At 41.2% G+C, this 21,404-nt stretch overlaps 2 protein-coding genes across 51 annotated transcripts in view; both read left to right on the forward strand.

The window, feature by feature from the left end:
• Window positions 1–1,766: 1,766 nt before the first annotated feature.
• nr1h3 (nuclear receptor subfamily 1, group H, member 3) lies at window positions 1,767–12,280 on the forward strand. 2 transcript variants are annotated; one of them, XM_085771911.1, is made up of 10 exons: window positions 1,767–1,848; window positions 3,922–4,004; window positions 4,245–4,487; window positions 5,856–6,122; window positions 6,253–6,458; window positions 6,944–7,123; window positions 7,827–7,926; window positions 8,294–8,407; window positions 8,557–8,651; window positions 8,983–12,280. In XM_085771911.1, the coding sequence occupies exons 2-10, from the start codon at window positions 3,962–3,964 to the stop codon at window positions 9,127–9,129; spliced, it is 1,395 nt and encodes a 464-aa protein (XP_085628037.1). In that variant the 5' UTR covers window positions 1,767–1,848; window positions 3,922–3,961; the 3' UTR covers window positions 9,130–12,280. The 2 variants fall into 2 exon arrangements, with proteins under 2 accessions (XP_085628037.1, XP_085628032.1); XM_085771906.1 differs by having other exon boundaries at window positions 1,767–1,843.
• Window positions 12,281–15,467: 3,187 nt separating this feature from the next.
• The window catches only part of madd (MAP-kinase activating death domain), a 56,370-nt gene continuing 50,433 nt past the window's right edge, over window positions 15,468–21,404 (forward strand). For 48 of the 49 annotated variants that reach the window (XM_085772116.1, XM_085771939.1, XM_085771920.1 and 45 more), the window contains exon 1: window positions 15,472–15,820. The gene's annotated coding sequence lies outside the window, so the exon portion shown is untranslated. Of the gene's footprint in view, window positions 15,821–21,404 lie in introns of all 49 variants that reach the window. The other variant, XM_085772181.1, reaches the window with a different exon arrangement.

Genomic DNA, 21,404 nt, shown 5'->3' on the forward strand with positions numbered 1-21,404 from the left:
CTTCACCGGTGAGAGTTACATCCGTTGGTACTATGAGACTGTGAGAAATGGACATTTCCCACCCAACTCGTGCTTACTGCTGGACACATGTGTTTCACTTTGGGGATGAAAAAAGTAGTTGTGTTTTTACACAATCACCTAAACAGTGATAGCAATTGACACATCGCTGCAATTTTTTCAGGCTTTGGTCATGTCCTGAGAAAACAGTTGGTTGCAGTTATTTTCTTGATTCACTGATTCATTATTTGCTCTATACCATAATAGAAAATTGTGAAAAACGTTCAATATAATTCCTTAACAGCTAATCTTGTCAATTATATTGTACAACTAGACGTCCAAAGCCAAAAGATATTCAGTTAACAACCATAGAAGATTAGAGCCAGTAAAGATGTTCATGAGAGGAAGTGGAAACCAGTAAATTGTTGGCATCCCTCACCTGACAATGATGGCATGAGTGGTTGATTATTTAAATTGTTAGCAATTAATTTGTTTACAATTGTGTTATTGATTACTTTTGTAATTGTTTCAGTATATGCACTTGCTACAAGATTTGTCTAGGGATTACAAATCTAGTTGAATTATAATGTTTATCATTTAGCAAATTTATATTTGACTAAATGATGTGTATTGTGGAAACTGGTCTTGTCTTAGATACTATAGTTTAACATTGACTAGTAAGATTATAATGACTAAACCAGGCCCATTATGAATGTTGTGGCTTTTTAATAACGTACTGAGTCAGTAGATGATTCACTGAGGAGGATGAGTCGCTGGTGACCGGGGGAGTAATTAGGTTTGGTTGAAGAAAGGTGTTAAATATGATTAAACGTTGGGTTTATTTTTCGGTGCTTAGTTGATTTTCGTTGGAGCTCTCATTTCATTTCCAGTCATCTAAGAGAACATGCACATGGACAAAGGTGACTGACTGATAAGGTGAAGGGGACATTGGACTGGAACAGAGAGATCAGGGCGCGGATGACATAATGTCACAGGAAGAGTTGAAATGTTTTACAACCAGAGAATGTGAATTCACCCAATAAAACCTGATACCTTTGATTAGCAGACCTGTTGTCTGTGAAGCAGATTTTTTGAACTTTTTTTTTTAGATGCGTCAGAACAATGAGAATTCAAACAACTGTAGACGAATGTTCTGTTGTACTGACATGACGTTTGATTTATTGATTTTTTTGTTTTGGTTTCTCAATATGTGAATATTGGGCCAATTTTTAATCTCGATACCCAGGCTGTATTTTCCAGTTAAAGGACTGATGCTTGACAGTGAGAGATAATAAGGTTTTTCATGCATTTTCTCTTCATGTGCTGTGAGATGTTTCTGCCAGAGAGGCTTTAAGTGGTGGCAGCCTTTCAGCTGAGACAGAGCAGCACAACACTAGTTATATTCTGAAAGAACTGGAGGAGAGACGGGGTCATCCCTAAGTGTCTGTGTGGTAGGAGGCTGATGTGAGTCAAATCTGCCGCTGAAATACTCAAAGAGAGGAAAGCTGGAGCAGCACAGCCCTGTGTGGAGTTGAGAGCTGTGCGAATGACCGAGAGTAACCTCTTATGTTCCCTCTTTCACCCCCCCCTCTCTCCTCCCTCCCTTCTGTTTTCCCTCTTGTCTCCCATAGGGCATTGTAGAAAGGGACTCGTCTTCTTTTCTACTCACTCTCTTCAAGATATAAAGTCATTACACTTCCACCCCAATAAGTCACAGTGGTTTTGGCAACCCTCAAGACTCATCAGGCCAGCAAGTCCTCCATCACCGTAGGGATATCGACAGACTGGGGTTGTGGACTCACATGGGCAAGATGGATAGGCGATAAATAAGACGTCAACTTCAGAGGTAAGGTCAGTCCAACGCCGTGTCTGTCACAGAGTCACTGAGGAAGATTTATTTCAGCTAAATGGGGCTTTGTATAAAAATGTTGTCCCTATTGTTTTTCTTCAACTTTGACTGATGTTACCTTGAAAAAAAATCCCTGTAGTTGTCAGCGGAAACATTTAAATTGTTTAAGATGGGGAAAAAAGACAAACCCAGATATTGTTATAAATCCCCACAGAGCTTCACTCTGTTTGTTAGCAAAATTGCAACATAACTGCTGAATGCTGACATGGATATTTTAAAGGTGAACACAGTGTTACTCATAGTCATTCTCTGCCTCATTGTAGTGTAATATTAGCCAGCATTAAGTGAACATGGTCTTAATTAAAAAGCCAAAAGCCACTAAAGCATTTTTGTGCCAAGTAGAGAATTGCCTTCATTAGTACCTCTTCCTGTGTGGACGCTTTTATTTCAGACTGCAACAATAACAGCGTCACCGGTTGACTGTTATTTAGAAGCTTATCAGTGTTTCTTTGAAATTTACTGCCATACCTGCTATTGTCACAGTTTCATTTGTTGTTGGGTTTTCCCTTTGATTTCACATGCACATAATCTGACAAGTGGTATGTTTTATAGTAGGCCTGTGTAATCCTGCTTGTTCTGTCATTTTCTCTGTCTCTTTGAAGCACAAACAAGTTCAACTATAAAATACACAAGAATCCAGTCATGCATTAAATACTCCTTTAGGAATTATGTAGGAACGTTGATGTCACTGTAACTTGTTCATTGTGGTGTACTGGCTCACAGGGAAAGGCATCGTTTTTATTGCTAACAGATTTAAACCTTTGATGCCAGGGTTCACAGAAAGGTTGAATTGTCAGTTGAGATATGAAAGAAAATAATGTTCTCTTTGTGTCAAATGCACATGTAAATATAAAATTAACAGCAGCAGTAGCTCAACTTCACTTTAGATATTAGTTCCACATGAGGTATTTCTGTCTCATACAGCAGACACAATATGTGCCTATTTGTTTAACTGTGAACTGTTGCCTCGTCCTAAAAAGTGGATTATACACATGCAATGCTGCCTCTGTTGCCTTGCCAGTGGCAAAACCTACAATACCTATAATAATAATAATACTAACACTAACATGTAAAGATAAAAAAAAATAGGAGTTCTCTTCAAGAAACAGGTCAGTTTTAATTACAAATGTGCTGATGGGGCAGTATGACCCTATATACCTGAGATGACAGTAGGTAGGGTATCTCCATGTTGCAAATCAATGCACCGGGTTGCTTAAAGGCATCATTGCATTGAATGATTTTCCAGAAAATATGCACACATACTGTATGAAAGGGTGCATGTTATTGTTATTCTTATAGGAATCCCTATTCAGATAAAAGAAACCTTTTCACAAGACAGACCTGGCTACAATAACAGCATACACAGCATTAAACATGATACCACACATGACATGATATTTCAAACATGTTGTCATCTGAAAAATAAGTACATGGCGTTTTTATCTGATAAAAGTGGACTAAAAAATGGCTCAATCACAACTACAGTGCTATGTCGTATGTTGTAATATTGGTTAAACACAAGGGGCGTATTGTGCACATGAAATTGCAGTAGGCTGGGCATTTTATAACCTGGTTTCCATCATGCAGGGTGGGTAAGAATAGCCAAAAAATCACGCATGGGTGTCTGCTGAATCAGTTTCCTGGAATGCGTCCGTATATGCCACATGACAAACTTTCATTTCTGCTTTTGCAGCCTCTTGATTTTCCTGTACATACATTTTCATAGGCAGGGTTTGAATCGACTCCAAGGCTTTTTAATACTATAGATCTTTCTAAGAATAATCATTTCACAGCCTTTGATGGCATCTCTGGGTTGAGTTAGTATATAAAATTTTTTTTTCTACATTTTATACCTAAAACTAGCGCACCCATCACGTCAGCTCCCCTTTATCTTACTGCCTAATATGTATATCTGTTTTAGGGGAATGCTAATTAGAGCCATTGCTTCGTCATATAGAGACTTTGTTGTTGTGAAATTACCACACTCAAATGTGTTTGCTGTTTGTTACTCACAGGTACACGTTGATTTCGTAATGACAAGCTGCTGTGCAGAAGATGTCCACGCTGTCTGTGACTGATATCCCAGATGTTGGTCATGGTAAGAGGAACCACAACTTTCACAAGTACTAGTTCACACAACACAGTTGTTTGTTGTCCTATGTGGCTTTTATTTGTAGAGTCTTCAACAACAGCAAAAGCTACAACTCCAGCACCAGAAAATTATAGCCCATGATTTTTATACTTTTATATGAAAGCCAAATGGAGACAAAGTGTTGAACGATGGTACAAGGTGGTCGGTGCTTGTTTTGAATGGGAATGTGTTTGTGTCTCTTCTCAGATGAGAGTAAGGTGTTTGATGGGGCCTCTGAGCTGCAGCTGGACTGCATGGTTGAGGAGAGCGGTGGAAGCGCCACAGTGAAGCACGACGGCCTGCTGTCACTAGCTGACCTCTCCCAGCCAGACGACTTCCACAACCCCCCCCATAATGGCCCTTCACTGACCAACATGAGCAGCCCTCTGCCAGTAGAGCCAAATGACATCAAGCTGGATCCAGCTGCAGGCGACACATCTGCCAGCATAGGTGAGAGTTTTTTTTCTTTCTTTTAAAACAGATTTTAAAAAAGCAAACTAAAGTGCATACTTGAGAAGAGTGTCTTAAGTTTTAAGATCAGTGATCATTGAAAAACAGGCAATATTAGAGCAGTGGTTGCAGTGAGTCCGCAAGACGTTTATGATGTCTGTTTGCATTTTATTTTTGTTAAGATACAGTCAACTGTCATCGTTGTATTTTAAGGAAGTCTGTTTTATGTTCACGTTCACCACCTGATACAGCAGTCCTAATCTAGAATTTCTAATCGTGGCATGTTTTTTCACCTATGTCTCTGTGTGGACTGGTGGGACAACTACAATGAGACTAGACCAACCAGTATTTTTTTCTTTCTAATCACAGGCGTGTCTTGCCCATCGTTTGACCTTTTCATGCCATGATTTTGAACTTCCACATTTAGCTTGGAAGTTTCCTTGACACTTCTTTTGTATCTGTAAGGTTTTCTTATTGTACTTGCACAACCTGATGGTGTACTGTCCATCTACACTAACAACAGTGAACATCAAAATAATCAAAATAAAACCAAAATAAAACCAAATCAAAAAAGTACTTAAACTAACCCAAAATCACCCAAAATTGATAATTCACCAATTTTGTACTCACCATCATACCAAGGAAGGGTTCGGAGAACTTTCGGAGTCATCAAAATGCTTTTGGAGTTCCAGGGGGGGTCCGGCTGGCTGGATGGATTGAGCTCACTTTTGAACTGTCCAAAATACACACTATGAAACATCCAAATACCTCCATACTGCTCGTCTGTACTGACCCAAGTGTCCTGAAGCCGCCACATGGAAAAGTTGTCGGAAACAATTCATTTGATCTCTGTTTTTAGCCTTGTTGTAGCAGTAGCTCCCAGTGGCTGCGCAAGATGCAGGTTTCCTGCGAGATGTTCTTCTGTGTTTACATCATATATCCAATGGTTTACAACGACAAACGAACAACTCGCAGCAAATCTTGCGCATGCGCACAAACATCAACAGCCACTGGGAGCTACTGCTACAACAAGGCTAAAAACAGAGATCAAATAAATTTTTTCCGAACAGCTTTTTCATGTGGTGGCTTCAGGACACTTGGGTCAGTACAGACGAGCAGTATGGAGGTGTCTGGATGTTTCATAGTGTGTGTTTTGGACGATTCAAAAGTGAACTCAATCCGCCGCCATCATATGAAAATCCGTTGCCAGCCAGACCCCCCTGAAACTCCAAAAACCTTTTGATAACTCCGAAAGTTCTCAGAACCCTTTCTTGGCATGACGGTGAGTAGAAAATTGGTGAATTATTGATTTTGGGTGAAGTATCCCTTTAATATGGATTCTCACCTCTTTTTTTTTTCTGTGTGTAGATGGTCAGCCTGTGAAGAGAAAGAAGGGCCCTGCCCCGAAGATGCTGGGTAATGAGGTGTGCAGTGTGTGTGGCGACAAGGCCTCGGGTTTCCACTACAATGTGTTGAGCTGCGAGGGCTGCAAGGGCTTCTTCCGCCGCAGCGTCATTAAAAGTGCCCAGTACTCCTGCAAGAACAATGGCCGCTGTGAAATGGACATGTACATGCGGCGAAAGTGCCAGCAGTGCCGCCTGCGCAAGTGTCGGGAGGCGGGCATGCTGGAGCAATGTGAGTGTCCACACGGCAAATGAATCGGAGATGTACAAAAGTTAGATTCCTCAGTCAGAATAAAAAAACAACAACCTTGAGAACAAAACGGAAAACTTTGGTCAATACGTGAATCTTCTTTGACCCGTAGGTGTTCTCTCTGAGGAGCAAATCAGACTAAAGAAGATGAAGAAGCAGCAGGAGGAGGAAACAGCCCGCACGTCCACAGTGGTCACCCCCACTCCTCCGCTGGAAATGGCCACGCTGGACCCACAGCAGCAGGAGATGATAGAGAAGCTGGTAGCCATGCAGAAGCAATGCAACAAGAGATCTTTCCTTGACCGACCAAAAGTGACGGTAAGCCAACGTCTCAGAGGAAAGAATTTTTTTTGACCGGTTAATTGTTTATTGTGTGACACCACTTATATACTGACTATTGATTTTATTCATTAGCTGCTAAACTGAAACAGCACAATGCAACTTCTGCCAGCCCACGCAGGGAATAAATTCAATGGGCTTACTTTAAGATGCAGCAAAACAAACCAAGGATGAATACTGTTTAGTTGTTGTGCAGTTTGCAGTAGCCACAGCTAAGTACAACAGTGAAATCTGCTTCACTTCTCAAGCATGTTCACACTCACAGGCTGGAGAAACAGACTTCTGCACTGACATGGCAGCTTTTAGAGAAAATACAGCGGCTTCAGAGACAAAGTGTGTGATATCCGCTAAAAACCTACCTGATTTGAATCCACTTTTAACCTGTGTCATACTGTGTCTGTTTACAAAACACATTGTGTAAATGCTGCTAACCAATTCATAAATGTGCTGTGTGTAACCGACAGCCGTGGCCACAGAGTCAGGACCCGCAGAACCGAGAGGTGCGTCAGCAGCGCTTTGCTCACTTCACTGAGCTAGCAATCATGTCGGTCCAGGAAATTGTGGATTTTGCAAAGCAGCTTCCTGGTTTCCTGGAGCTCACCAGGGAGGACCAGATCGCTCTACTGAAGACGTCAACCATTGAGGTTTGTGTGCTATCATGAAACATGGTTTCTGTTTAGGGATGCCACGATCGTCTATGGGTCAGATTGGCTGATCCATGGCCGACACTGATTGTTTTTAGCAGATGTTGTATGTTTTATCAGTCTCACACATAAGTTCCATATAGTTTACATGTTTTGTTTTGGCAGCCTCTCACGCTGCTACATTGAACATGGTTGGAGGTGGGAATACAATTTTCTCTGCTGAAGACATCAAAGTATTAATCACACTATCATTAGTTTTATAGTGACTGCTGACGAGATGCTTTAATTCTAATCTGCTCATCACATATCTTTAATGAAAATCTACCGATAATTGTTGGCCGCTGTTCAAGCTGGGCATCCCTTTTCTGTAACGCTCATTTTGAAATGAGTCAACTTAATGCAGTAACTGCAATAATGAGCAGGCTTGCTAACTACGGCACATTTACATTTGTATTTACGTATATACTGATGGTCATTAATGTGAACTGTCGCTTTTGAAATAAATAGATAAATAAAACATTACCCTATGGTCATAATTCTTTGCAGTTTCATCATACAATATGCAAAGTAAGTTATTGATGAAGATGCTACCAGCATCATTTTTCTCATGTCTGTATGGTTGTGTTTATTTCTGTGAGTGAGAGCGTTTGTGTTAGTTTGTACATTAATATTCCACTCACCAACGTGTGCTTGTCTTCCTCAGATCATGCTGCTGGAGACATCCCGGCGCTACAACCCAGCTATTGACAGCATCACATTTCTGAAGGATTTCAGCTACAATAAGGAGGACTTTGCCAAAGCAGGTAGATACATTTGCTAATTTCTGCCTGTCAGTTCTTTGTGGAAAATGTCAATATCAGGCATTGCTTGAGCTTATTGTTTGTTTTCCAACAGTTTTTACGGATATGCTATTCCTCACAAAAGTTTGTCTAAACAATGAAACTAATTTATTTTTGAACACACATGTAATGCTACTAGTCATGGCAAAAATAGACATGTTTGATTCATTATAACCTACAATTGATCTACAGTATATGTTGCTGCGACTTGTCAAATAGACACTGTCAAATAGTTACAACTCCTGTTAAGCAGTGTTTTATTGCACAACATTTCCCTCCTTTAAAGTGAGTGTTTGTTTCCTTGTCCCTCTCTCTACTCTCACCACCTCAGGGCTTCAGTTCGAGTTCATTAACCCCATCTTCGAGTTTTCAAAAGGAATGAATGACCTTCATCTGGATGAGGCCGAATATGCTCTGCTCATCGCCATCAACATCTTCTCTGCAGGTCAGATTTTTATGACCTACACATTACAACAGGCAGTCACTCGTCAGCACAGAGTTGATGATAGTTGCAGATTTTTGCATCTTTCAAAACTCATATTTTCGCCACAAAAAAGTAGATGGTATAAAGAGGTGTCTCTAACATTTCTTTAGATCGGCCAAATGTGCAGGATCATGACCTGGTGGAGAGGCTACAGCAGCCGTATGTGGACGCACTGCGCTCTTACATCATGATAAAGAGACCAAACGTAAGTGCCTGGTGTTTACATAACCTCTTCTCTTGTGACCAGCAGTATGTCAGCATAACCTGGTTACCATCATCACAACAAGCACATTGGGTCAGGGCTGAGGATTTGTGTTTTTGTTCAGACTGGTGGGTGGTCTCAGGCAGTTACATGAGCAGGTGTGTGTCAGACTAAAAGCCCACATGGAGAAACAGATACTTCTTGTTTTTCAGCTGAACAGGACATTCCTACAGACATGTAGCATAGATCACATGGCTCAAAGTGTCTTCTGTGCTTCTGCTTCTTCACCTTTTTAATAGACTAATGTGTTGTTTTGTTGGGATGGTTTCCTCAGGATCACTTGATGTTCCCCCGTATGCTCATGAAGCTGGTGAGCCTCCGTACTCTAAGTAGCGTCCACTCGGAGCAGGTGTTTGCCCTTCGCCTCCAGGACAAGAAGCTTCCCCCGCTGCTCTCTGAAATCTGGGACGTCAATGAGTGACAGCGAAGTTGCTGTCCCACACTCTGTGACTTTGTCAAGTCGGAGACAGACATGGCATCCAGCAGGAGCACTGACTGCTTTCTGCCCATCTGGTCAGGGATTGGTGAAGGCGTTGAGATTTTATTTTCTTGTGGGAGGAGAGTGTCTTTGCCCTTTGCTCTCAAACGGACTGCTTAATGGTTTTGTGTTCATAAGGAGAAACATGGACACCCAGTTTTTCTTTGAGCCTTTTGTCGTTCTTCCTTTTTTTGTAGATGCTGACATGATTGTGATGACATTAAATACCAGCATCAGGCTCTTTAGCCAGTTTATCTCTGATTTAATATTGTTGAAGGTTACGTCGATCACTAGTGCAGTTCTGTTTTCATTCTCTAACAATTATCAGACAGTTCAGAGCAGGTCTTAGCCGTGGTTCTCCTACAGCTCAACATCCAGTTGAAATTGCAAATTAGTTGATTTTTCTTTTTTTTAATTGCAGTCGTGCAATAGGTGGAAATGGATACAGAGTTGGGCATGAGCAGATTTATATCTGCTACTCACTTTATTGATGTTAGCGTGAAATGATAGGCCATCTGGATGGTATTGTGAATTGTTATATGGCAACAAATAATTTGTATTCCTTTTCAAAAGGTTGGAGTAGTCGCTCAGGTAAAGTAATGTGAAGTAGACCTCTGGGAATTGGAGGCTTCTATAATTTCTATTAGGTTAGTTTTCTTCCAAGCGCATAAGGGACCCTTTTGGTCATTTAGAGATGCCCATAAATCTTCGTGTGAATTGTATATTTATTTTCACAGGAAGAATGTAGAGAGTGCACACATAAGAGGTTTTGTACAATCACATACTAACGCACAAGAAAGTAAAACTCTGCAGGTGACTGGCAGACTGTACCCTCATTTACAGGAGAAGTTGGTGTAACAAATTCTTTTTTTTTTTTTCTACACAGAGCACTGGTATCTTGGAGTAGGTGGTCCTCAAGTGTCTTGAGATTCTTTGTAAAGATGAACTGTTGGTTAAAAAAGGAAGTCGATCTGCCATCCCTGTGACGCTTCCTTCAGACGAATAAAAAAAACACACTCAAAAAGTTGTGATCGTAAATCAAAATAGAAAGGATCGCCTCTTAACACCTTATTGATGTTTATAATTATGTCAGACATACTTTTATTCATTTCGTTAGAAAACAGTGGTTATTTTCATATTTTGACTTTTGATTTTATCAGCAATTAAAGGTGTGAGAAAGGTGCAAGCAACTTATACATATAGTTTGAACACAATACACAGAGTTTTGCAGCCTTTTATTTTTGATAATTTACTGTATGAATGGCGCTGAGGGGAAAACATGTCAAACTGAAAATAGAGGGGAAACGGCTTCATCTAAATATCTATCATAGCCTGAGTATCTCCCTTGTATAGGTGCTCAACACAAACAGCTTTAACTGGTCAGATGTTGCAAACCCTTGCTATGCACCAGAGTCCATATTAACAGAGAAATTAGTAGACATTAACATTTTTAATTTATGATACATGTTATAGCTACAGAGATCTAGATGTTTATAATCATGCTATGTTTTTCTCCTCAACTTGAAATGCTGCATCATGGTTTTCTAAAGGAATGTTGATCTTAAATTTGTAATTGTGAAGTTTCTGGTGGCTTCATACAGAGTAACGTCATTGCAGTCCATTTTTGGAGAGATGAAATGTTATGTGTTTAGCCCTTCCTAGTTATCATGGCAAGACTTGAATGCTCTGTCCCAACGTTAACCTTTTCAATCATTTCACCTATTATGAGGTACAGTAAAATCACATTATACAGAAGTATATGTTTTGTTTTTTTTAATTTTCAGCTGCAGTTTTTTCCAGCGTTTGGTTTCTTTCTAAAATAGTATTTAACAGCTAACAGCTAAGGTGTTGTAGCTAAACTAGGACATTGGGATCACTTAAGCACAGAAATACAAACAAACAGGATTCTCAATAGCAGCATGTCCTCACAGACGGGCTGACTTTGATCCAAAATCAGTTGGTGAATCTAATGAGTTTTAATAATTGATCATTTCAGTTTCCATGTGACTCTACAGTAGACTCTGTCTAGCCCAGGGATGTCCTTCTTTGTCCTTTTTTTTTCATCCTACATATTCAAGTTCTATAATATTTGAGAACATTTTTCTTCAAAGACATTTTGACTTGCCACTTCTATGGTAGTATGTTCATCACAGAATTGATACGTTTTTCTTCCTCTCCCTACAATTGCTTCGAAAAAACAAAATAAAACGTGTGATCCAGTTATACAGGACAACACTTTCATTCCTCTCTCTTTGGCTGGCGTATGTTGCACTGCTTATTTAAAAGTTGCCTGAATTTAATCTCAAACTTGACATCAGTAAAAGTAGTAACACTTTACTGAGATGCACCTTTTTCGTTTAAAGAAAGGAGCCGAAGGTGTCCTGGCATTTTCTGACCATGTATTGTATCAAGCCTTTTGCCTTCCCTCTCAAATATTGATTCCTTTTTATTGATACTCAAAAAATTGGAATATGATTTTTGTTAATGACTTGCTTACACCCCTGTAAGGCTTTGGTAAGGCATTTGGGTTTTCCCTGTTTTTTTTTGACACATGGATCAATAGTTAATGAAGCAGATTAAAAAAGTGCAGAAACTGTACCAGTGATTTGTTCCAGTTGGCTTTGCAAATCTTTATTTTGGGTCTGTTTCAATGACATGTCAGGTTTGCTTTTGGTTTCTGGTTTTGCTGTTTGCGGGGTATCTCTGGTCAAACATTTGAAACCTATTTTAACGTTGCCTCTGTAATATTGGGGAGGATTTTTCACAGTGCCCCAATGAACCAGAGGTCAACTGACAGATCTGATGAAACTGAATTGTTCTTGGTGTGCTGTACTCTGATCAGACTAGCAAAAACCATCTCTTGTTGGTTCTCGAATCTTCTGTTTCTTAGTGTTCATGTTGATGCTGTACGTATCACAGTTAATTATCCTGTATATACTGTAATTGATGCCTCTGGTTTCATTTAATTCCTGTCCTCAAAGGGTGACACTGTAAACATTGATATATAGAAATGCAAACCTATTTTAATACTTGTAACTCCTGAAGACTTTCTGTTTTGTATGTACAGTATAAATTAAAGCTATGCTGTAGTGCTTATATGTTTGGAATTGTTTTTGATCCTCAGAGACTAAGTGGGGCAATTCAGACCTTAGGAAGTCATATTTAAATATGGCCTGCACCTATCTTGGTTTATTGGCTCCATTTGCTGGAGAATGGAACATTTCTTTTATTGACCCGTGTCAGTGACTCCTGATTACAAATGACAGAAACACAGAGGGTTTTGAATGACCTTGTGAACAGAGCTTGCTCTAAGATCTGTAATCCAGCCTGCTTGGGTAGTTCGGGTTTCAAAATGATCAATATTGTGCCATTATTTATAATAGGCCACATAAAAACATAGGCCTACATATACAGTATATACTGTAGATACACAGACACATCTCAATGAATTAGAATATCATGGAAAAGTTAATTTATTTCAGTAGTTCAATTCAATTAGTGAAACTCATAGATTCATTATTAAAATATTTTGTCTTTAGCTCTTTTTATTGTAATGATTATGGCTTACATTTAATAAAAACCCTAAATTCAGTAAATCAAACAATTGGAATATTGTAGACGTTCACTATTGTAACCTAATGGTGTCACACTCCAATCAGATAATTAACTCAAAACACCTGCAAAGGTTTCCTGAGCCTTTAAATGGTCTCTGGTTCAGTAGTGTACACTATCATGGGGAAGACTGCAGCTGACCTCCATTCTAATTTATTGAGATGGTATGTTATTGAGATTAACATACCAGGCTAGGTCAACCCAGTGTCTATTTGCTGAAATAATATTACTTTTTATGAGTTATATCATAGATTATACATACACATTTTTTTCAATGACAAATACTTTTCCAACGTATATGTCGTGTTACAGAAAATGGTAAAATCAAACAGAAATCAAGGGTTGACATTTAACAGCCACTGTTATAGGCTACATCAATCCATCTAACCATTCATTAGCTATACCCCCTATTACTGTAGGGTCAAGGACTCATGGGGTGGGGCCTCTCCAGCCCATCACAGGGCTGTCATGTGAGACAAACAGCCTCACATGCTCTCATTCACACCTATGGGCACTTTAGAATCACCATTTAACTTAATGTGCATGTCTTTGGACTGTGGGAAGAAACTGGAGAACCCAGGGAGAACATGAGCAAAATATAAAATAAAAGTCTGCTTATCCATTGTTATCCATTGTGAGCAAACTTCAACATGAACAAAGACATCTTGGCTCTGGCTGCCGGAACTTGCTCTGACAAATGAAAATAAATCAATATGATAAAACACAATAATCCTATGCTGCTGCTCTGCCAACCAGGCAGGTCTGACCTGTGGGTGTTTGGACCTGATGCGAACCAGACTCCCGAGTATTAATTCTCCGCACGGATGCGGGCAAAATAAAAAGAAGCCCTTGTCTGGTCCCATCTGAATTATTAAATGTGTTGAGAACTCCGACTGACTCAAGGAAAGATACAGTCTATAGCCTACACAACTCAGAAGATGATTAATCGATGCTGATTAAACTTCAAAATGAATGTGTGCTCCAGATTTGGCTATTTCCTTCTCTTTTACACAGTAAGAACAATTTGACTCTTTGCTGAGCATAAGATTTGTTAAAAATGGAATAAAAGCCTGTCCCATACAGACGCCTATCTCAAATATACAGCGGGGAATTTCTCAGAAAATATATTTCTAATAGAGCTATTGACATGAAATTTTCACCAGATGTCGGCATCAACCCAAGTAATGCACACATACAAAGAAATTCGAACATTAATGTCCATAAATTAAGTTATGTGTAATAAAGTGAAATGACACAGGGAATAAGTATTGAACACATGAAGAAAAGGAGGGGCAAAAAGGTATGGAAAGCCAAGAAAGCAGCTGGAGTTTGTCAGTATTTAGAATGTAATCCTGTCTCCTATCAGTGCAAAGTAGCCTAATATCTGCTGGTTTAGTCCTGATTGATGCCTTTTAAAAAGGTTTCTCACCACCAAGGTGTCAGACAATAAGTATTGCATGATAGGTAATAGCAAAGAGCTGTCTAAGAGCTGTCTAAAGACCTACGCAACCAAAGATTTCGGACAGAAGAGTCAAAAAAATAATCAGAAGGGTTCCCTAACAGTCCAGGACCACTGGTGGAGAGCTTCAGAAAGACCTGGAATCAGCAGGTACAGTTGTTTCAAAGAAAACAATAAGTAATGCACTCAACCGCCATGGCCTCCATGCACGCACACCATGCAAGACATGGAGGCCATGGCGGTTGAGTGCATTACTTATTGTTTTCTTTGAAACAACTGTACCTGCTGATTCCAGGTCTTTCTGAAGCTCTCCACCAGTGGTCCTGGACTGTTAGGGAACCCTTCTGATTATTTTTTTGACTCTTCTGTCTGAAATCTTTGGTTGCGTAGGTCTTTAGACAGCTCTTTGCTATTACCTATCATGCAATACTTCTTGTCTGACACCTTGGTGGTGAGAAACCTTTTTAAAAGGCATCAATCAGGACTAAACCAGCAGATATTACTTTGCACTGATAGGAGACAGGATTACATTCTAAATACTGACAAACTCCAGCTGCTTTCTTGGCTTTCCATACCTTTTTGCCCCTCCTTTTCTTCATGTGTTCAATACTTATTCCCTGTGTCATTTCACTTTATTACACATAACTTATTTTATGGACATAAATGTTCGGATTTCTTTGTATGTGTGCATGGGTTGATGCCGACATCTGGTGAAAATTTCATGTCAATAGCTCTATTAGAAATATATTTTCTGAGAAAAATGTTGACGTGTTCAATAGCCTACTTATTTTCCCCGCTGTAGGCTATATAGCCAGGTCAGTTCAGCAGTTTAAACAATTAAAAGCCCAGGCTTCTATTTGAGAATTTAGGGTTCATATAAAAATGATACAACCTACGCAAGTAATAACTGAATAACTGTAATCTAAATTTTTAGAAAAATGAATGAACTCTGATCAATGGATGGAGGTGGTTGGGGTGGTGGTGCACAGCCCGGAGCCCCGGGGCCGTTGAAAGCCTACGACCGGCCCTGTGAGGTGATAAAAACCCGTGAAATATCGCAAAGTAATCAGTGATTATTGGACGGAGCAGCGTCACTGATGTCGGTGGCTGCACGGAGCAGAGTTTTTTTTGTGTGTGTGTGTGTGTATCAGGCTTGTGTGTCGCTTCCGCCCGGTCGGGCTGTGAGTATGCGGAACTCCCTGCAGACCGACGATGATGATGAAGGGGATGTTGTGAAGGCAGGTTGGTTGTAACTGACCGAGCCAGAGCCACCCGTTCACCGAGCGGAGAGAGGCGGATACACACACACCTCGCATCGCGTAACGCCTCCAACCAGCTGGCCGGCGCAGCTCGCCCCTTTAACCGTCCTCCCTGTGGCGACTTCTCCAATGATAACACCGCGACCCGAACCAAACCAGGCTGAATTCAGACGCACGGCGCTGCCCATCTCGCTCCGTGACCGGGGAGGGCACCCACCACCACCACCCAGGCCGTCACCATCAGCAGCTGGCGTCGCACGAGCGAGCGAGCGTTAGCGGCTAACCGGCTAACGGGAGCAGACAGGTAAGGCTGGTTCTGAACCAACGTCTGAGCCGTTTGAAACCCAGAGCGACTGCATTAACGTATGTGGCGTCATGTGTTCCAAGCCGTTGGCCGACGTTAACGGCTGTTCGTTCGGTCCATTCGTACGTGTTTTTCACTTTTCACTCAAAATGTGTCAACATAGTTAGCAGCTAGGCGGCTAGCTGGCTAATCCATCAGTGGCGTCGGACAGCACAGAGCTAGCCGAGTGGAGGTGCGAGGATGCATCATGGGGTTAAACATCCAGGACGAGCCGAGGCCTGGCAGCTGGTCTGACATACAAAAATGGGATAACACGGCGGCTCCACGCCACGGCTCCCTCCGAGCCCCCAGGAGGCGTCGGCATCGCCTTATCTCATTTATTACCGTGGCACTGCGAACGTTATCCTCGTCTCACCGTATGTCGTTACTCTAATCTCCACCGTTAACCGGGCTCGGTAACGTAACTTAGGCTACTAAAAAAAAAATTCACCACTACACCTCGGTAACCACTAACCAGGCTGGGCTCATGTGGGATTTGGACTGTGTATTGTGTAACCCATCACCCGTGCTGCTGAAACCGTGTGTCATTGTGGCCTCATCACGCCTCGAGCATCGTTGTGAGGTTGTGTTGTTGTTCCTCAATGTCAAAGCAGCAGCAGCAGCAGTGGAGGTACATTAACCCAGGTAGCCTACTGTACTGATGTTCACATGACAATTACTCATACTCGAGTATGTATGTATGGTCCTATATGCTGTGTAAATACGCACCTATTAGTCACTGGGTACTCTGCAGATGGAGACTTGACATACATAAATCTAACAAATGTCAAGACAATGTTAAATATCACAGCAGCCGGTCCCACCCCCTCAGGTGTCTATACGTTGTTGTTGGCACTTACAAGACACAAAATGTGGAAGTTAGATAAATAAATAAAATATAAAGGACAAGAACATATTTGTGAACCAGAACTTTGTTTTGTTTTCTATCTTCTCCCATTGCTCATCTTGTGACCTGTCAGGTTCATGTGATTACTCTTATTAGAGGAATCATTAATCCTGTAGTAAAATTAGATTTGTGCTCAAAGCCTCAGTGCAAAACATGTACAAAGAAAAACACCAGTTTATCTTCTGTGATTATGAAATTCAGATAGGTGGGAGGTGGGGGGGGGTTAAAAACAAAGGCACTGGTATATGATTTTAGGTTTGTGTGTCATCATCGTTATGCAACGCCCTGTTGCTCAAGAAAAACGTAAAAGCTCGCCACACACACGATGTGATGTGACATCTTGCACGATGGCACGTGACCCAAATGCAACCTGTCACCCACTGCTGCACCCAGCCACGTCTGTTGCTGCTGAAATGAAAAGTGAACGTGTAGGATGTCATGCAAATATACAGTTTATTTAATTTTGCTAGACAAACAGACAACAAAGCACACTGAGTCTCAGAAATGAAATAAAGAGAGAGCCGTAATGGCAGGCAGCCTCCTGTGTATCTGATGAGGTCCAGGCTGTCATTTTGTGCTAACCAGATTTATTGACAGGGAACTAAAATGGATCGAACACAGTTTCAGGCATGTAGTTTTGTAAGAGTAAAGAGAATGTAGCGATCAATATTTCCTCAATGGACCCCTCACCCTCTTCGCTTTTTTCTTCATCATCATCCTCACTGAAGTAGGACTAATTCAAATGAGCCTCCTCCATCACTAGTTACTGCTGTTCACTGTGACTGGCAAGAAAACGCTGTCCATGTTGGAGGCCTGTGAATCATATCCATCTCCTCTCTGTGTGCTTATATAACCAGTGAGTGCCGCCTGCAGACCACTCTGGCCAGATTCATCCGTCCTAACCTACATCATTATGTTGCCTTTGAAGATTACACACTATTGTGATGTGTAATGTCTTTTTCGAGAGAGAGAAACCAGGTCCAATCCCATGCATGCTCATTAGATGCACAGTAATCAGCGAAGTGGTGTAGTTCCTCCATCCTCATCTAAAAATAATGCTGTGTGGTCCTGTATCTTTGTGCTGGATGAGTCTGCCTTATAGCTCTGTTTCCAGTTCCGCTGCTTCATAAAATAGCCATTTTGGCCTGGCACCAGGAAGCCTTCATGTTGCCAGTACCAAATGTTGATTGATTGTCCTGATGGTTTTGTAAGATAAAAAAAAAACAGTCAGATCTGCGCTCTATATTGGCCCTAGTACTCAATGTTTAATATAATGTAATATAGTTTAATATAATATAATATAATATCATCCTAGCTGTTGCTGTAAGGCTTCTGCCACTCCCCTACATGCTCAGTGCTGTGCCACCATGAATGCCTTGAATTGTGTGAGGAGGAAGCTTTAAAAATACAGTTTTTCTTCTTTCTGCATAGATAAACTAAACAGATAGATGGATTTTTTTTATTTTTAACAATAATGTTCAGTGACAGTTTAGTTTGGTTTTTTGTTCATCAGCATGCAAAACACAGTAGAGCCTGTCAGGCTTACAGTATATTTGAATAATTTTACCAAGCGTGATGAGGGCTGACATTAAGCTTTCTAAAAACGACTTGTTTCTGCTGACTGTGTAGTTCACTGTGACACACACACTCGCACACTGTCAGCCTGTCTACTCATTTCTTATGTCAAACCCATCAAGTATGACCCAGCCCTATTTTCATCCAAACACAAAACGTATGAATGAATCCTCCGTTACACCGACATAACACCAACGTGTCTATGTCCTTATATTTTTGATATATTAGATAATTAAGTGCATTTCCGACCATTTACCATCGCACTCCATCAAGATTAGTTCACCCGAAATGTGTCTCGTGTCCATTTGCAAATGGCTTCTCTGCTCAAAAGCAGAAGTAGAGCTAATAGATGTAATTGGACCCATAATGCATCTGAAGCCCTCTGTGATAAAGTCACCCCTGATGTCCTGACGTCCACTGGACACAGCTGCGTCTCACGCTGGCTTCCCCGTGGCTGCTGGGCTTAATTACAGCCTGTAATGTGTGACCGTGGTCCCACTTATGACTGAAATGCAGTCCATTTGTCATTTGCCCTTTTTTAGCTGCGTGTGCTGGTGATCTGCTTTTGCCCGATGAACCGCACATGGCTAAAATTCAAATCAACATTTATTTTCAATTGATACAAATTCATATGCATTTCACATGATGAGAACATTAAAGCAGATAACAGCGGCACGGCCGTTTCGGCTAATGCTGTGTTCAAGGCAGGCTTTTGAAACCGTAAGTTACAGCTTCAAGTCACAACTACGACTTGGTAGCGTTCCAGGTAACCCGTAGCTCGTGTTTTTACCGTCCTGTTGTCTGTGAAAGTTCCCTATAACGGCCACTCGTAACTTCCGACCCGTGAACTCGTACCAGATCGAACTGGTATGACTTCACAGGAAGGAAAAACACAAAGTACGAGTTTCCTTGAACGCACCATGAGTTAGCAGCCCCCGCCCTTGTCAGGCATCAATTGGTCCTCGTGCTACGTCACCACATTCACGCGCATCCCTTGGCTGCACACACAGCCCTTCATGCCGTTCTCTCCCCTCATTGGATAACACTTGTATCCCACAAGGAAAATTTTCTCCTCGGGTTACAGCAGAGCAGAGTGACGGAGAGACTCGTGTTTAGGCTGAAATACTTCATGTAAGTGATTGCTGACGGAAAATAGGACTATTTAGGACTTATATTAACAAAAACATTCCACTGATATCTGCTTTAAAGGATGCCATGGTTTTAATATCAGTATAGCCAGTGCGGATAGGAAATGCTTGTTTTTTGTGTCTGTTGTTATTTATACAGTATATATTGTTAATTTATTTTATATATGTATGTCTTTATTTTTATTTTTTTTTGTCATTTTCTGCTAGAGGTCATTTGACAGCTTGTCTATAAGGGAACAACCTGGTCCACTCCCCTCCAGGTTACTCTTTTCTTTTTTCAGTTGGAATGCCTGAGTGGCACCAACCACTGGGCCAATTATAGATCCATTATTCATTATCAGTGTAGTGATAACAGCCCTGAAGAGATGGTGAGAAACTGCTCCAGGCTTTAGGGTGTTTGTGTATAGGGCGGGGTTTGTTTAGATTCATGTGGCATGTGTTGGTATAGGAATTAAGGCTGTTTGCTGTGGCATGACACACTGGTAAAAGTAGATCCGGTCGCTGTAGATTTTCTTTTTCAGCAAACATTTCTTATAGTTGCTAATTTGAGCTTGTGGTGTCAGATACGGCTTAAAGCCTTTCGGCTCCTTTGTTCTCATTGTCCACGCTTCAATTATGTTCCCTGTGTTGTATCAGGGTACAATGAAGTGAAGTACAGTTTTGTTTGTATGTGTATGGTTATCAACATTTAAAGGTATAGGAGTTGGAACATTTTTTTTTACTGTATTGCTCTTCACATCCCGATTGCAGCCAATTAATCAAATGCCTTTTCACAAAAATTAAAAATGTCAGTCACCTGTGAAACGGACAATCCTGTAAAAACGCCATCCAATCATTCTGAACACCACAAACAAATTCATTAGATGGTGATGCCGATGCGTCTATCAAACTGCCATCTGCCCCTCCCCCCCGACGATTTACGATATGGAAAAGACGACACCAGATCCAGAGCTTATGCTAGTGTGCTAAATTCAATCAGACATTTGCAGCAACGTTATGGCAGAAAATAAAACAAGCATTGGGTGTTATGTGCTCTGGAGGCTCGGCTTCAGACAGAAGTCTGAAGAAAGGGGCTTGAACTTTTGAATTGTGTATTTTTAAAATGTAGCCTGCAACAATGTTTTACAATGATTGTGCAAGAAATTTTTTGTGGGTGGTACGGGGAACTGAGATCATCCTCAGATGATGGTGTTGATGATAAGCCAGACTTCATCTTAGCCACAAGGCGTCCTTTTGAAATGAAAATGCTCATTGTTACTCTGTTTCTATGTCAGTAGTGTCATATGACTATAGGTCTAAAACACTGCCATTAACAGCAGTTAAAGGAGAATTCCGGTCATTTTCTAAGTAACGCTCTACAGCTCTAGGTCCCCCGGTGCTACCATAGGAAAAGACCCCAGAAAAATATGTAGCCTACAGCCAGGACCGAGCTCTCCTCCTGCTAGCTGCGCTACATGGCATTTAAACAGCAGAGTAATGGGGGCAGAACTTTAAAACCGTGACTTTGGCCTCTACTCTGCTCAAAATATCACTACACATGCTTTGCAACATCCACCAGTGTCTTACCACACAACACTGACTTTGCATAGACTCTGTTCATGCTGGCTTCCTTGGTAGACCTTACAGGGTTCGACATGAACAGTTGTCCGATTGCCCGGGGCAAGTAAAAAGGGGGGGGTTGACGCAGAGCAAAGGGACTGTCAGGTGGAATCGAACTGGGTCGCTGCAGCAGGTGTGCTCTACCAGGTGAGATGGGCTGTACATCGCTCGCGGCTCGTCGTATTTAATCGGCGATTTCACCAAGCGTTTCAGTGACGGTGAGCGGCCTGATGCTGCTTCATTAACGCCGCCGCTGTTTCACACTCGGGGCAGACGCACGCAGTAACAGTCACCTGTTACCGTTACCATACCGACG

This window comes from Trachurus japonicus, chromosome 3 (genome assembly GCF_045865225.1).
Source record: "Trachurus japonicus isolate A0001 chromosome 3, Traja_1.0".
In the NCBI taxonomy this organism is placed as follows: domain Eukaryota; kingdom Metazoa; phylum Chordata; class Actinopteri; order Carangiformes; family Carangidae; genus Trachurus; species Trachurus japonicus.

Excerpts from the sequence above, each read along its gene's own strand:
- nr1h3 (XM_085771911.1), top strand. The coding sequence starts at position 3,962 with ATGTCCACGCTGTCTGTGACTGATATCCCAGATGTTGGTCATG. Across the intron at positions 7,124-7,826 it reads TGAAGACGTCAACCATTGAG|ATCATGCTGCTGGAGACATC; the intron begins GTTTGTGTGCTA and ends TGTCTTCCTCAG. Across the intron at positions 7,927-8,293 it reads GGAGGACTTTGCCAAAGCAG|GGCTTCAGTTCGAGTTCATT; the intron begins GTAGATACATTT and ends TCACCACCTCAG.